Source organism: Trachemys scripta, chromosome 3, assembly GCF_013100865.1.
Source record: "Trachemys scripta elegans isolate TJP31775 chromosome 3, CAS_Tse_1.0, whole genome shotgun sequence".
NCBI classification, from domain to species: Eukaryota; Metazoa; Chordata; order Testudines; family Emydidae; genus Trachemys; species Trachemys scripta.
Window position 1 is genome coordinate 150,763,982 of NC_048300.1, and position 12,737 is coordinate 150,776,718.

At 39.2% G+C, this 12,737-nt stretch overlaps 1 protein-coding gene across 1 annotated transcript in view; it reads right to left on the minus strand.

Moving 5' to 3' along the window:
* ADGRB3 (adhesion G protein-coupled receptor B3) overlaps positions 1–12,737 on the minus strand; it is a gene marked incomplete in the record, with an annotated part of 595,656 nt that overhangs the window by 218,093 nt on the left and 364,826 nt on the right. Inside the window, 2 exon segments of the mRNA XM_034766231.1 lie at positions 3,284–3,327; positions 10,454–10,556. Of these exon segments, the coding sequence (XP_034622122.1) occupies positions 3,284–3,327; positions 10,454–10,556 (147 nt within the window).

Consider the following 12,737-nt stretch of genomic DNA (forward strand, 5'->3'; position numbering starts at 1 on the left):
TTCTGACCCAAAAGGGAGTTTCAAGGGGTTTGTAAGGTTATTTTAGGGGGGTTGCAGTATTGCCACCCTTATTTCTGCACTGCCTTCAGAGCTGGGTGGCTGGAAAATGGCGGATGTTGGCCATTTGCCCAGCTCTGAAGGCAGTGCTCCACCAGCAGCAGCACAGAAGTAAGGGTGACAATACCTTACCATGTGGCTGGAGAGTGGCGGCTGCTGACTGAGAGCCAAGCTCTGCAAGCAGCAGCGCAGAAGTAAGGGTGGCAATACCATACCATGCCATCCTTCTGCACTGCTGCTGACGGCGGCTCTGCCTTCAGAGCTGGGCTCTTGGCCAGCAGCCCCCTTTCTCCAGCTGCCCAGGTCTGAAGGCAGTGCTGAAGTAAGGGTAGCAGTACCACAACCCCCCCTACAATAACCTCCCCCCTCCCCCGAACTCCTTTTTGGGTCAGGACCCCTACAATTACAGCATTGTGAAATTTCAGATTTAAATAGCTGAAATCATGAAATTTACTATTTTAAAAATCCCATGACTGTGAAATTGACCTAAATGGACTGTGAATTTGGTAGGGCCCTACTTATGGACAGTTTATTCTATTTATATCACTGTTGGCTTTTTTGCACTTTCTTCTGAAGGTCAGTGCCAGTCAGGACACTAGACTAGGTAGACCACTGGTCTAATCCAGTATGGCAAGCCCTATGTGGACCAATTTTCAGACCACTGATACTGTATCTGTGAATGGCACTGGCACCGAACAGTGAGAAAGGTGCCCTCATTGTAGCAGTGTGTTATATTGCACACTGCTTGTTAGCTGTTGCACATGGTGAAGGATGTGAGGTGATAGATGGGTGGTTGACTGGTTCCTCTCCTCCCTGTGTCTTGAATGAATATGGGTCCAATGTACTGCTTGCAGTTTGTGACAGCAGTTGCTTTAAATCTTTCTTTGCTCATGTGAAGGAATTTGGTGGCGAGGAGAGGATTTCTTTTTCAAAAGCTTTCAGACAGTGGACCAATTCAGCTCAGAATTTCAATCAAAAATACTTTATATGTTTTCACATGATTTGCTGAGAAAAACATTCAGCATCCCAAAATTTTATGGAAGGCCAAAACTGGAATGAAATGCAGAGGTTAAAATGGTCACACAAATTCCAGAGAAAAAAAATAAACTTCCACTGTCATACATTCTGCTGTTGATGCTTCTCAGATAATCATCTGGGAAAGTGGAGACACTGAAGGAATAGCCAAACCTCTAAAGAACCCCATTCTAAATCAGCATAATAAAGGTACTGCATATTTTGGAAGTGTCAGCCAAAACGAATGCCGCACCACTATGAGAAATTGTTTTTTAACATATATAATTCATGCTATGATCCTTTATGTAGTTAGTTGTACCTGTCTTAATGTTATACAAAAACAATAACTAGATGCAGATAGCCAGACAGCAAGCCTGTCAGCCTGATAGACAGATAAAAGGAAAGCCTTCTAAAAAGTTATCTAGATAAAAAAAGTTATATAATTCTATTCCATAGATAGGAATGAAATAAAACATAATTTCTCCAAACACTTAGACATACCACACATACACCCACATAATAAGAATAGTAGAAGAAAGATTCACCATAAAAATGCAACAAGAATGCACAGCCAGACTTGATCAGACAGCTCACAGTATAGATTCAGGGGCTTCTCCATGAATGTATGAAGAAAGAGCTATTAATCATTGAACAATAGCCTGTGCAGAATGTTTAAAATCCAGGAAAAGAAAGTTTCACCCACTTCTGGAGCATATATTAAATTGAGAGCATCACCAGAGAAACATATAATTTACCACATATGGAATGGTAGTGCATTGAGATTAAGATCTGGGCAACTTGCCAGGAACACGGTTAAAAACTTCAGCAGTTATAGCTACCTGATGTAGATGGTAAAGGCAAACATTTACCGTATCTGAAAAACACTTAATTTAAAGCACCTTTTTTTTTCTGTTGTGGAACAGTGATTAGCTAAGCATCTTTTACTAAATGCTGTCTACTTTCTTGTTGGATTGATCCCCAAAGTTCTTGTGAAATTTGAGTTGTGAAGAACTTAGCCATTTTTGAAGAATGTGAGCAGAACAGAGCTCCACATGATTTTCAACACTAGATCAGACCATTTATCCATAATATCTGGTCTCCTGCTTCTGCAATAGCAAATTCCTGATGCTTTAGAGGAAAGTGAACACAAAACAAAACACAAAACAAGCCAACAACCCAAGGCACCCAGCTAATTGTATAATGTTGTACATATTTATTTATTTAGATTTATAAATGATAAGAATCTGTCCATTGTGCTGGGAGCTTTTGCATTAATTTAAAACTCACAACATTAGAATACAAATTCCATACATAATATAATCAAATGGACTCAAATAAAATGCCCAAACACAAGTAATTATCAGGCCAATAGAAAGTCATCATGAATCATAAAATGCCCTCACAGTTAATACTAAGTCCCTAGATCCCCACCTTTTCCAAAAATGACTGGGGGGAAATATTTTGGGGAACTATAGAGCAAATGACTGCTTTTTGGACCTCTGGTAAGTGATCAGTTTACATGCAGAAGCAAGACAAAAAGTACCTTCTCATAAAAGAGTGTGCCTATACATGCATACCAGATGGTGGTGAAATCCATGTGATAAATTGCAGAGCCATATAAATTGTATTTATCATGACTCTTTGATGGTCCCACCTACTGATGAGTAATATATCTCCCACGGTATTCCCAATATTTCAAACCTTTCAGCAGCTTCAGCTTCCTCAGCCGCATGGGTATATCTCAATTAATCAATTCCCTTTCACTGCAGGGGCTCAAGGACTGGTGCATCTCAGTCCCTTTTATTCGCTGCATGTGGCACATAACAGACTAGTCTAATATAGTCTGTAATACTTTGGTCTAATTTGGGTTGTTGGGTTTAGTGTGTGGGCATTTGGTAGTGTTGGTGGCTTGTGATATACAGGAGGTCAGATTAGATGATCTGGTGATCCCTTCTGGCCTTAAACTCTATGATAGTTGTTGGTGAGATATTCTGTTAATTCAGGATTAATAACAGAAAAAACAAACAAACTGTCTTTCAAATCTGCATTACAATATGACTGCAGGGTATGGAAAGGAAATAATTTCACTCTGTGAATTGCACATTTTCCATGCCCTCATAATGACCACTGTTGACTGTCTGGCAAGTTAAATATTTTTACGTGTTTTGGAATATTTAATCCACAGTAATAGAAGCAAACATCTGTCACTTACATTCTCGAATCATCCCACAGCACACAATAGGGATTCAATGTGCCCTAAAAACAAACAAACAATACCATTAATTACTGGTGTACATAACCAATGAAGTGCTCACCCTGCAGTCCTAGTTCAGGGCCTGATCCTAAAAGATCACCCTCAGTTTGAAGAGGTTTGAAATCAGTGGGAGTGAAAAATAAATTGAAGTCAGTGGGAGTTGAGGCACTTAGCACTTCACAGAGCGCACTCAGCACCTTGCAGTATTGAACCTATCGTCCCTACTCAGGAAACAGTCCTGAAGATGTCTTCATGAAGCCACTTGGAATTTTGACTAGGAAAGGACTGTGGTATTGGGTCCAAGTGTGCCAGTTACCTAAACGTGGAGCCTGCCCAGTTCATATTCTTTAAGTAATTTCAATTTTCCCCCTGTATTCCACTCCAAAAAGAACGAATAAAAGATTCTCAAAATGCTGCCCATTCAGGTTAACCAATGGATTAGTTATTCTCAATAGGCAGAATTTTAGGTCTTATCTGCACCCAAAGACGGTATTAATTTACCAAAATCAGCGGAGCAACTTATGTAAGCTTGCTAACCTATTAAGGAGGGCTTTAAACTAGGTTCGCTGGGGGATGGTGACTTAAGCCCAGAGGTAGGGGAAGTGGGATACTGGGAGGAAACACAAGGAGGAGGGTGCAACAGGGAAAGCCTCCTGATGCATGCTGAGAAAGTAGGGCAATCGGCTAGTTATCTTAGGTGCCTGTACTCGAATGCAAGAAGCCTGGGAAACAAACAGGAATAACTGGAATTCCTGGCACAGTCAAGGAACTATGATGTGATTGGAATAATAGAGACTTAGTGGGGTAGCTCACATGACTGGAGCACTGTCATGGATGGGTATAAACTGTTCAGAAAATATAGGCGTGGGAGAAAAGGTGGAGGAGTTGCACTGTATGTAAGAGAGGCAACAAAAATGATTAGGGGGCTGGGGCAGAAGACTTATGAGGAGAGGCTGAGGGACCTGGGCTTATTTAGTCTGGAGAAAAGTGAGGGGGGATTTGATAGCGGTCTTCAACTCCCCCAAGGCGGTTCCAAAGAGGATGGAGCTAGGCTGTTCTCAGTGGTGGCAGATGAGAGAATAAGGATCAATGGTCTCAAGTTGCAGTGGGGGAGGTCTAGGTTGGATATTAGGAAACACTATTTCACTATGAGTGTGGTGAAGCACTGGAATGGGTTATCTAGGGAGGTTTTTGAAGCCCAGCTTGACAAAGCCCTGGCTGGGATGATTTAGTTGTGGTTGGTCCTGCTTTGAGCAGGGTGGTTGAACTAGATGACTCCTGAGGTCTCTTCCAACTCTAGTCTTCTATGATTCTATGTTTTTTAGTTGGTGCATCCCCTTTTTGTAGACACTCCTAATTCTATTTCAGAATATTCACACTAGGGGGTTGAGCTGATTTAATTACATCAGTTTCTAAACTGATTTCGTTAAATCAGTACTGTTTTTGTGTGTAGATAAAGCCTTATCTGTGCCTAGATTGAGACTCCCGATTTCTGATGCCAGTTCTTGGGCCCACACACTTTAAAGTAGCCCAGCTGACTATTGATCACAACAGGCCATCCACCAGTGGAGAATAGCTGGGGCACAGTAACACTTTTGCCACATTCCCATCCTGCCCCTTACAAGGGCCCAATGCCAAGGCTGCAGGAGGAGGAGTTCACTGTAGAAACTGGCTACACTGGTAGATTATTTAATGAAGGGAGAAAATTAATGGCCTTCTGGATCTTTTGTGCCATTAATGGTAAAAGGGCTAAATCATAGCAAATATTCTACTTTTTCATGCTGAGTATTAGCCCAGCTCAACTCCCATTGACATCAGTGGGAGCCTGGGCCCTAAATTTCAGTTTCTTACACATATTAAAATGGGCTAATATTCCAGAAAATTGAAGGCTCTTTATTATTGTCTTATTTCCTTCTGTCCATTATGAAGTGAAGTGACTAAAATTCAAAGTTTGGGCCCAGTCCAACAAATCTTTTTTCAGGCTAAGTGTACATTAACTTTATTGAACATTTTGATTGAGTAAAGACTGCAAGACTGGGCTACTGGTTTGTTGTAAAGATTGGGTATGCATGAAGTCACAGCTACACAAAATACAATAGATGTAAAATACAGAATAACAAACAAAACTGCAGATATCTAAAGGAACAGATTTCAAGGTTCTGTTTACATGCACAAGACATAGTTTGTCATGATGTTCATATAATGGTCTCCTAGACGTCATATATAGCACTTTTGGCACAGATATCTTAAAGTTAGGAATCAATTAAAATAGACACTGGGCACAAAAGCACAATTCCTCCAACAAATGGAAAACAAAAACAATGGAAATTGCAAGGAATAGTTTAAAATTATCCAGTTATTTTCATTTTTATATACTAATCTTAGGATCGTATTGAAAAAGTCAGTTTTACAGGTTGCCAGTGGACAGTATTTTTAAAGAAGCACTTTTACACACACATTTTATTCCACAGCTGTTTCAAACTGTAGAAACTATTTATTAATATTAATGAAAGAAAATATTCATTTGTTAAAATTCTTCTATCACCCTTTTTACAGAGAGGCATAGCTTTTTCTTCCAGACTCCAGTAACAAACATATTTAATGAAGTTCTGATCTTGTAGTTCACCAGTTTTGATGACTGTATTAAATGTTCTGAGTTTTTTATAATTATTTAAAAATACATGTAGCACTTTAATTTCACATCGCACCTTACAAACATAGATAAGTGACTTCATAATCTAAAATAAAAGACTAAAAACACATAACAGGCACATACAGAGCCAGTGTATGCATCTTGCACCACTGGCCCAAAGCATTCTGAAACATCAGTAGAAGAGAATGTGGAAGAATTAAAATTGACAATAACAGGAACATTAGAATAAAAGAGGATTCTGCAGCTTGAAAGTGTTTTGAGACTTGAAGTAATCTGCCTATATTCATTCTTATGCAGTCATGATCATACTTAAAATCTATGCCTAAAACCGATGCCAGTATACATTCATGTAGCTGTGATTTTTTTTCTGGTGATGGACAGCCTACAACATCTATTTCCATACTGCAAGGAGAAAGGACTTGAAAATACTTTGAGAAAAAGGTGACTGTTCAGACTTAGCTAAAAAAATGATTTTAAAGAAGAACATTTCAAGCAATGCCCAGTAACCAAGGCAAATAGAGGACTCTGTGGGAAGGTTTAAGGAAATGATAAATCCATGTAGTTTTCAGGTCACATATCTGTGGCCCTTTTGGAGCTCATTCACATGGAGAGGGGAGTGTGTTGAGTCACCATAGAAATGAATAGGAGATGAAGCTGTAACATTGAAAGCAGCATAAATGTCACCCATATTCCTCCAAAAATTCATGACACATTGGCAATAGAAATACGTAGGTGTGGCACATGAAACTTCCAATATTCAAGATATGGTGCATAATTGTGCATGCTATGTAGGCCCACAATAATTGGAAGTCAAAGTTTCAGTGGAAGTAATCATAACCAGAAGCTTTAACTCCCATAATATTACTAGATTGCTGCTGCATTGTCCTTTGCTATAATAGCAGAGGTTCTGCAAAGTTAGGAGATGATATTTCACATTCTTTCTGAAACAAAGTCCATGATGCTGGTGCCTTTTCCAGCATAACTAGTAGAAAAATGTTACAATCATGATCATACTGCTCATATAATCCACCTGTGATCATACTGGATGGCATTAAATACCGTGTACTGCGAGCAACACACTGCAAGCCACATTAGCATGTTACAGAGTACCATGGTCAGCACTATATTTAAAATCATCTACAAGTTCAAATACAGTGCTATATTCCAAATAGCCTAGCGATCAATGGGGTGTGTGTGTGATGGATAGGATATTTGGGTATACCACTGATGGGTAGGATATATATATGTAAAATAATTCAGTGTTATGAATAAATACCAAATTTGAGTGTAAAATGCAATTATAGTAATGTATTCATTTTGAGCACATGAACACCTATTATGGGTAGTTACAATGGAATTTATTAAGTCATATTTCATTGTTTGAAAATAAAGCCCTGAAATATTCTAGCTGTGAACAACAGGGGTTTTCACTTGCGCATATGTCTTTTTCACAATTACTTATGCATGTTTGTGCAAGGAGCCCTTCTACATCTCAGATGTATACATAATAGAATTTATTTTAATCAATCAGTGGACAAATAAATTAACAAAAATAATAATTAAAAAAATTTAACTATACTCCCACAGATCTCTGAGTCCATTGATCATAAGTTAATCATTAATCCATTCAACAACAGACTTTTTTGATTGGTATAGCATAGATAATATTAAAAGAGGCAAAGTTTGAAAAGAGCAACAACACAAAGAAAACGTCTAGAAAAGATTAATTGGAATAAAATGTCTGTATTTTAATTCCCGTTTAATATTTAATTTAATTAATTTAATAATTAGCCCACTTAATTGACATCATGATTAAACTCTGAGCCATTAATGTATAACAGTCAAAGTCTAGAGATGAAGTAACACCATTTTCACCTTAATTACTGTGTGTGATGTACAAAGTTCAAAGACAGATTATGGTATATTAAGACATTATAATCAGAGAAAATTAGATTCTAATTTTCAACTGAGGTAAATTCTAATAAAGAAAATGAAGATCATTCAGTCTAAAAATGCAAAAGACAAATCAGAGACTATGCCTCAGCATCTCCAACTGCTCTTCTTTATATAAAATCTCATCTGGGAAACTATCATGAACAGAAAATCACTAAACATTAAAGCCATTCAAAACTGTAAAATCAGTTTCTGTTCCCAGTTTTTAGGCCAGGATTCTGCATTTGGATCGGTATAGGCTAACTCCTGTGTTCATGTGGCGTCACAGTGACCTCGGTGAGATTCCACATGGGGGCAGTGGTCTGGCTGTATAATTTGCAGAAAACTTGCAGATATTTGGAGTAAAATATTAATGAGCTAAAATTGAGCCAGAAGAAAACAGTGCCAGGTCCATAACGTTATTGACAAGGTTACTATCCTCTTGCCTTGTCAGCACTTCCTAGTCCTGCGCTAATACGGTACTCATTAATATCCTGTTACAGAAAGGTAGACAATGCCAGATCACAATCGATGTCCTGCATCTTCCATTGCCAGAATGAACCTTTCTAAAGAACTGGAAAATGGGCAAGTGCTGGGTCTGTACATTTTAAAAAAGAATAATAAAACAAGCAAGCTGAAGAAACAGGTTCCTCTTTAATGTCTTTTTCTAGAAATCAACCTGTGAAGACTCCTTTAATCTTCCTTTTGCCTGGTTTATGTCATGCCATTTTAATTGCTTACTTTGGATTTATCAGTTGATTTCAACACTGATACAGAGCTTACTGATATTACCTTGATTGTTTCTTACCTCTTATCTTATAGCTACGAACAAAGTCATTACAATCTTCTCTTTTCTTTCCCCCATCTACCTGGGCTATAGCCCTTGACTAACCAATCAAGTTTCCACATATTAAATGACCCTTTCACATTCCTTAGTTATGAGCTGTAAAAATAACTCCACAACTAATAAATAATAAAATAATATAAACAAAAATCAAAGATCTAGCAGTATCTTGAGCTTGTCTGAAGATCTCTGTGATCTGACTTACCTAAATACAGTAAGGGAAATATTTTCCACAAGCTAGCTGGCTTTTCTGATAAATAGACATGAAGTACTAAGATCAAGCTTCCATGTTCATTTGTGGTCCATGCCTCAAAGTAGTCTGACTGAATACAGCCCATGTTTTTTAGTGAAATTTCTGTTGTGGACAGTGCTGGAGATTGAAGTTTCTGTTAATCCATAGAAAAGGTACCACACTGGCTGCAACAGTGTAAAAGCTTCCCCACACTGCCACATCAATGTGTGTCAACCCTTACTTTAAAATACTACCTCTAGGATTCAGAGGGTAGCTCAGACTCCTTGCTTGTTCCATCTTTTCCTGTCTGCTAAACTTGACCATGAGGACCAACTGTGATGTTCTTTGTAATCCCTGATCACCAGGAACTGGATGAGACGATAAAACTCATTTAATACCAACTACTGAATAGTCAGTAGATGGTAATAATATTCTGTCATTTCCAGCCTGGGCTGGATGTAAACCAAAAACTTAGAGTTGAATGGGCCAGATTGCCACATAAATTCCAATAGCTATCCAGTTTCCTACAGAGTCTTTGGGTCAAATCCACAGGAGGCTGAGTGCAACTCCATTAATGTCAGTGAAATTGCATTCGAATAGGCCGATGGAGAACTTGTCCCATTAAATGTAACAAAGTGCCATTAACTTTGAAGTTTTTTATGTTAATACAATAACTTTATTTTATATGCCTTTCTTAAATGTCCCTTTCCTCCTTGATTCAATATAACTGCTAACTCTTCATTACCAATGTAAAAAAGTCAGGCAGAAATTCTGCATATTATAATGTCTCAGACATCACTAGCAATATCGATAGGCCTTGTTCTTATCTAGATGTCTTACTTCACGCAACTTTCCTGTAAAAGTGTTCTTTGATATCAAGAGGTAGCTGAAAGCAGCAGGAAGAAATTGTTTGATATTTCTGTACAACTCTAGTCACCCTTTAATATGGAATTAAATTTAGAGGGGTTTTTTGGCTTTAAACTCTTTTAATTAAGATTGCAGGACAAGAAAATAGCAGAAAAAACAAGATCTTGTGAATTTGTAGAACTTGCAAACTGGAGTGAGGCTGCATTTTGATATTCTGATAGGGTAGTCAAATATGAATTGGCCTTTCATGTATCACATAGTGGCAAAGAAAAAAGTAAGGAAAGGCCTGAAGCATGTGTTGCACTATGGACCTCATCTGATAACAAAAGGGAAGCCAATGGACAAATACTACATTTGCCATTGTATCTATCAAAGCAGTTAATGTAGAGTTCCCTATGAAAATTGTTGTATAAATGAAAACCATAAGAATGACAGAAACAAAGGGTCAGGCAGTTCTGTATGCACGCAAAATGAAAACAGTCTATTCAGGGTATGCCATGTATCTCTGTGCTTTGATTTTATCAGGCAAATTAGTCTCTCTTTTTTTATTTTTTAAGAAGAATACAGCTGGAAATAAAGATTCACTGCAGCAATACTTACATTAGCCAGATGTGCTAACTCTATCTCTAGAAATGAATCCGCTGTTTTGGGTTCAGGCCTTATAGTGACGACAATGATTTTGGAATTAACAACAGTAAAATTTCTGAAAAATAATGATTAGAAACAAAAGATTCTGTTAATATTAACAGTCACCTCTAACATTAACAAATTAAAAGAAAGTTCCTCTGGATATTTTCAGGTGGTTTCTATACCTAAGAATTACCTATATTTCTATATCTAAGAAAATAAGTTTATTTTTGACCAGTAAGTATAATCACTCGTGTTACCAACCATTCCCGGACACTGTAAAGATTAGAGAGCAACAATGCCAACAGAGGCATCATTCCTTAAATATGAGTCACTGATTAGAAAGACAGACTGACAAACAAACCTTCAAATAGCCTTTAAATGAATATCATTCATTTGTCTCAAGGTGGATCTACTGGTCCTGTTTTACAGGAGACAGAACATCTTTCTTTCAAAGTGCTGCCTTTGCCTTTTTTCCCCAACAGCTAACTTTAAAAATGACCACACCACACAGGAAAATGTGTCCCACTGTGTGGTTAGAGTGACTTTTACAGCAGCTGTAGAGCAGGTCAGCATCCATCCCTCCCCCCAGGTGACCAGAAGAGAGAGAGTACTATATAGGTCCATGCCAGGCAGGCAAAGTCCTCTTTTTCTTTCCTGGACCAGGTGGCATAGCACCCCTCCTCTCTGCCATGGAAGTGGTGAAATAGCAGGTTGTCAGGATCTGCTGTGGGCATTTGCAATTGTCGCTCCTTTCTCGTGGGGCTGGAAAGGAATTCTCCCCTCACCTCCAGATTGGCCAAGGTGAAGTAACGGTTTTTTGCCTTCCCCACTGTGGTTTTGGGAGGGCTCAGTTGGGGCAGCATCGAATGGGCATTAAGCTAGGATGTTGCAACTCATTATGTAAGTATGGGGTGGATGTCCAGTGCAGGAACTCCATAGTGAAAGGATTCAGTCGTCAGATAAAATGGATTGGTAAAGGATTTAAAGGAGGAATTCAATAAGAGAGAGAAAATGGGGGCTAATGGGAGGGGGTTTCAAGGCTCCTATGACTGGTATGGCAGGAAGCCAATCCCCGCTCCTTTATAGTCCTTTCCAGCGCTCATTTAAGGGGGGGATGGTGAGGTCCCAGCAGTGGGTTGGCTGGTGTCCAGAATTGGTAAGGAGGAGGGCTGACGGAAGCCCCCTGGTATTATATGAAAATGATTATGGAATTTCCTGCACTGTACACTTTTATCTACCGGATACTCCCAGAGAGTTAAGAATAAAGTTGAGGCCTAATTAAACCACCTCCAGTGCCTCCTGTCCTTCTTCCGGCATAGCCAGACAACGTGAAGATAGATGAGTGCTTTGGGAGAGTCTACTGGGCTGATTGTTCTATATCTAAGCAGAGAAAGGCTGACCCTAATGATTGAAAATCATTTCAAGATATGTATAAGCAATTGCATTATGCAAACACATTTAAACATCCATATTGGTGCTTTCAGGGATGGATCCAAAGCCTGCTGAAGTTAATGGGAGTCTTTGCATTGACTTTGGATCAGGCCCTTACAAATCTCCTTTTAAAATAGATCTTTGTTAACATGTGTTCACTTTAGAAAATATTTGGCTGTTAGCTTTCTATAGCTCCTACCATATCCTCAACTACCTTTATATAGAGCAGGGGTTCTCAAACTAGGGGTTGGGACCCCTCGGGGTCACGAGGTTATTACATGGGGGGGTCGCGAGCTGTCAGCCTTCACCCCCAACCTCGCTTTGCCTCCAGCATTTATAACAGTGTAACATATATTAAAAAGTATTTTTAATTTGTAAGGGGGGGTTGCACTCAGAGGCTTGCTATGTGAAATGGGTCACTAGCAGAAAAGTCTGAGAACCACTGATGTAGAGTATCTATATGTGTATTTTATTGTCACCTCTCTATGATAGAATCCAGTTCTTATCAGGTGATGCCTATGCTAGCAATGGCAGATTAGCCACTGGGCCAATGGGGACTGTCCCCAGAGACCCTGGCCAATTGGGGACCCCTGGAAAAATGAGCACTCCTGTGCCCTGACCCTGCTCGCCATCAGGAGTGCTGGGTTGGGGGGGGAGCAGGGCGGGGCAAGCCTCTGTGCTCCAACCCCATTTCCCTGGTAGAAGCGCTGCGGAAGGGGACGGTGGGGACTTCAGGCAGAACGGGTGGGGAGGGGCCTCACAAACACCTAATCTACCTCTGTATGCTAGGATAAACAGATGTTTACATGATGTATATAATCCA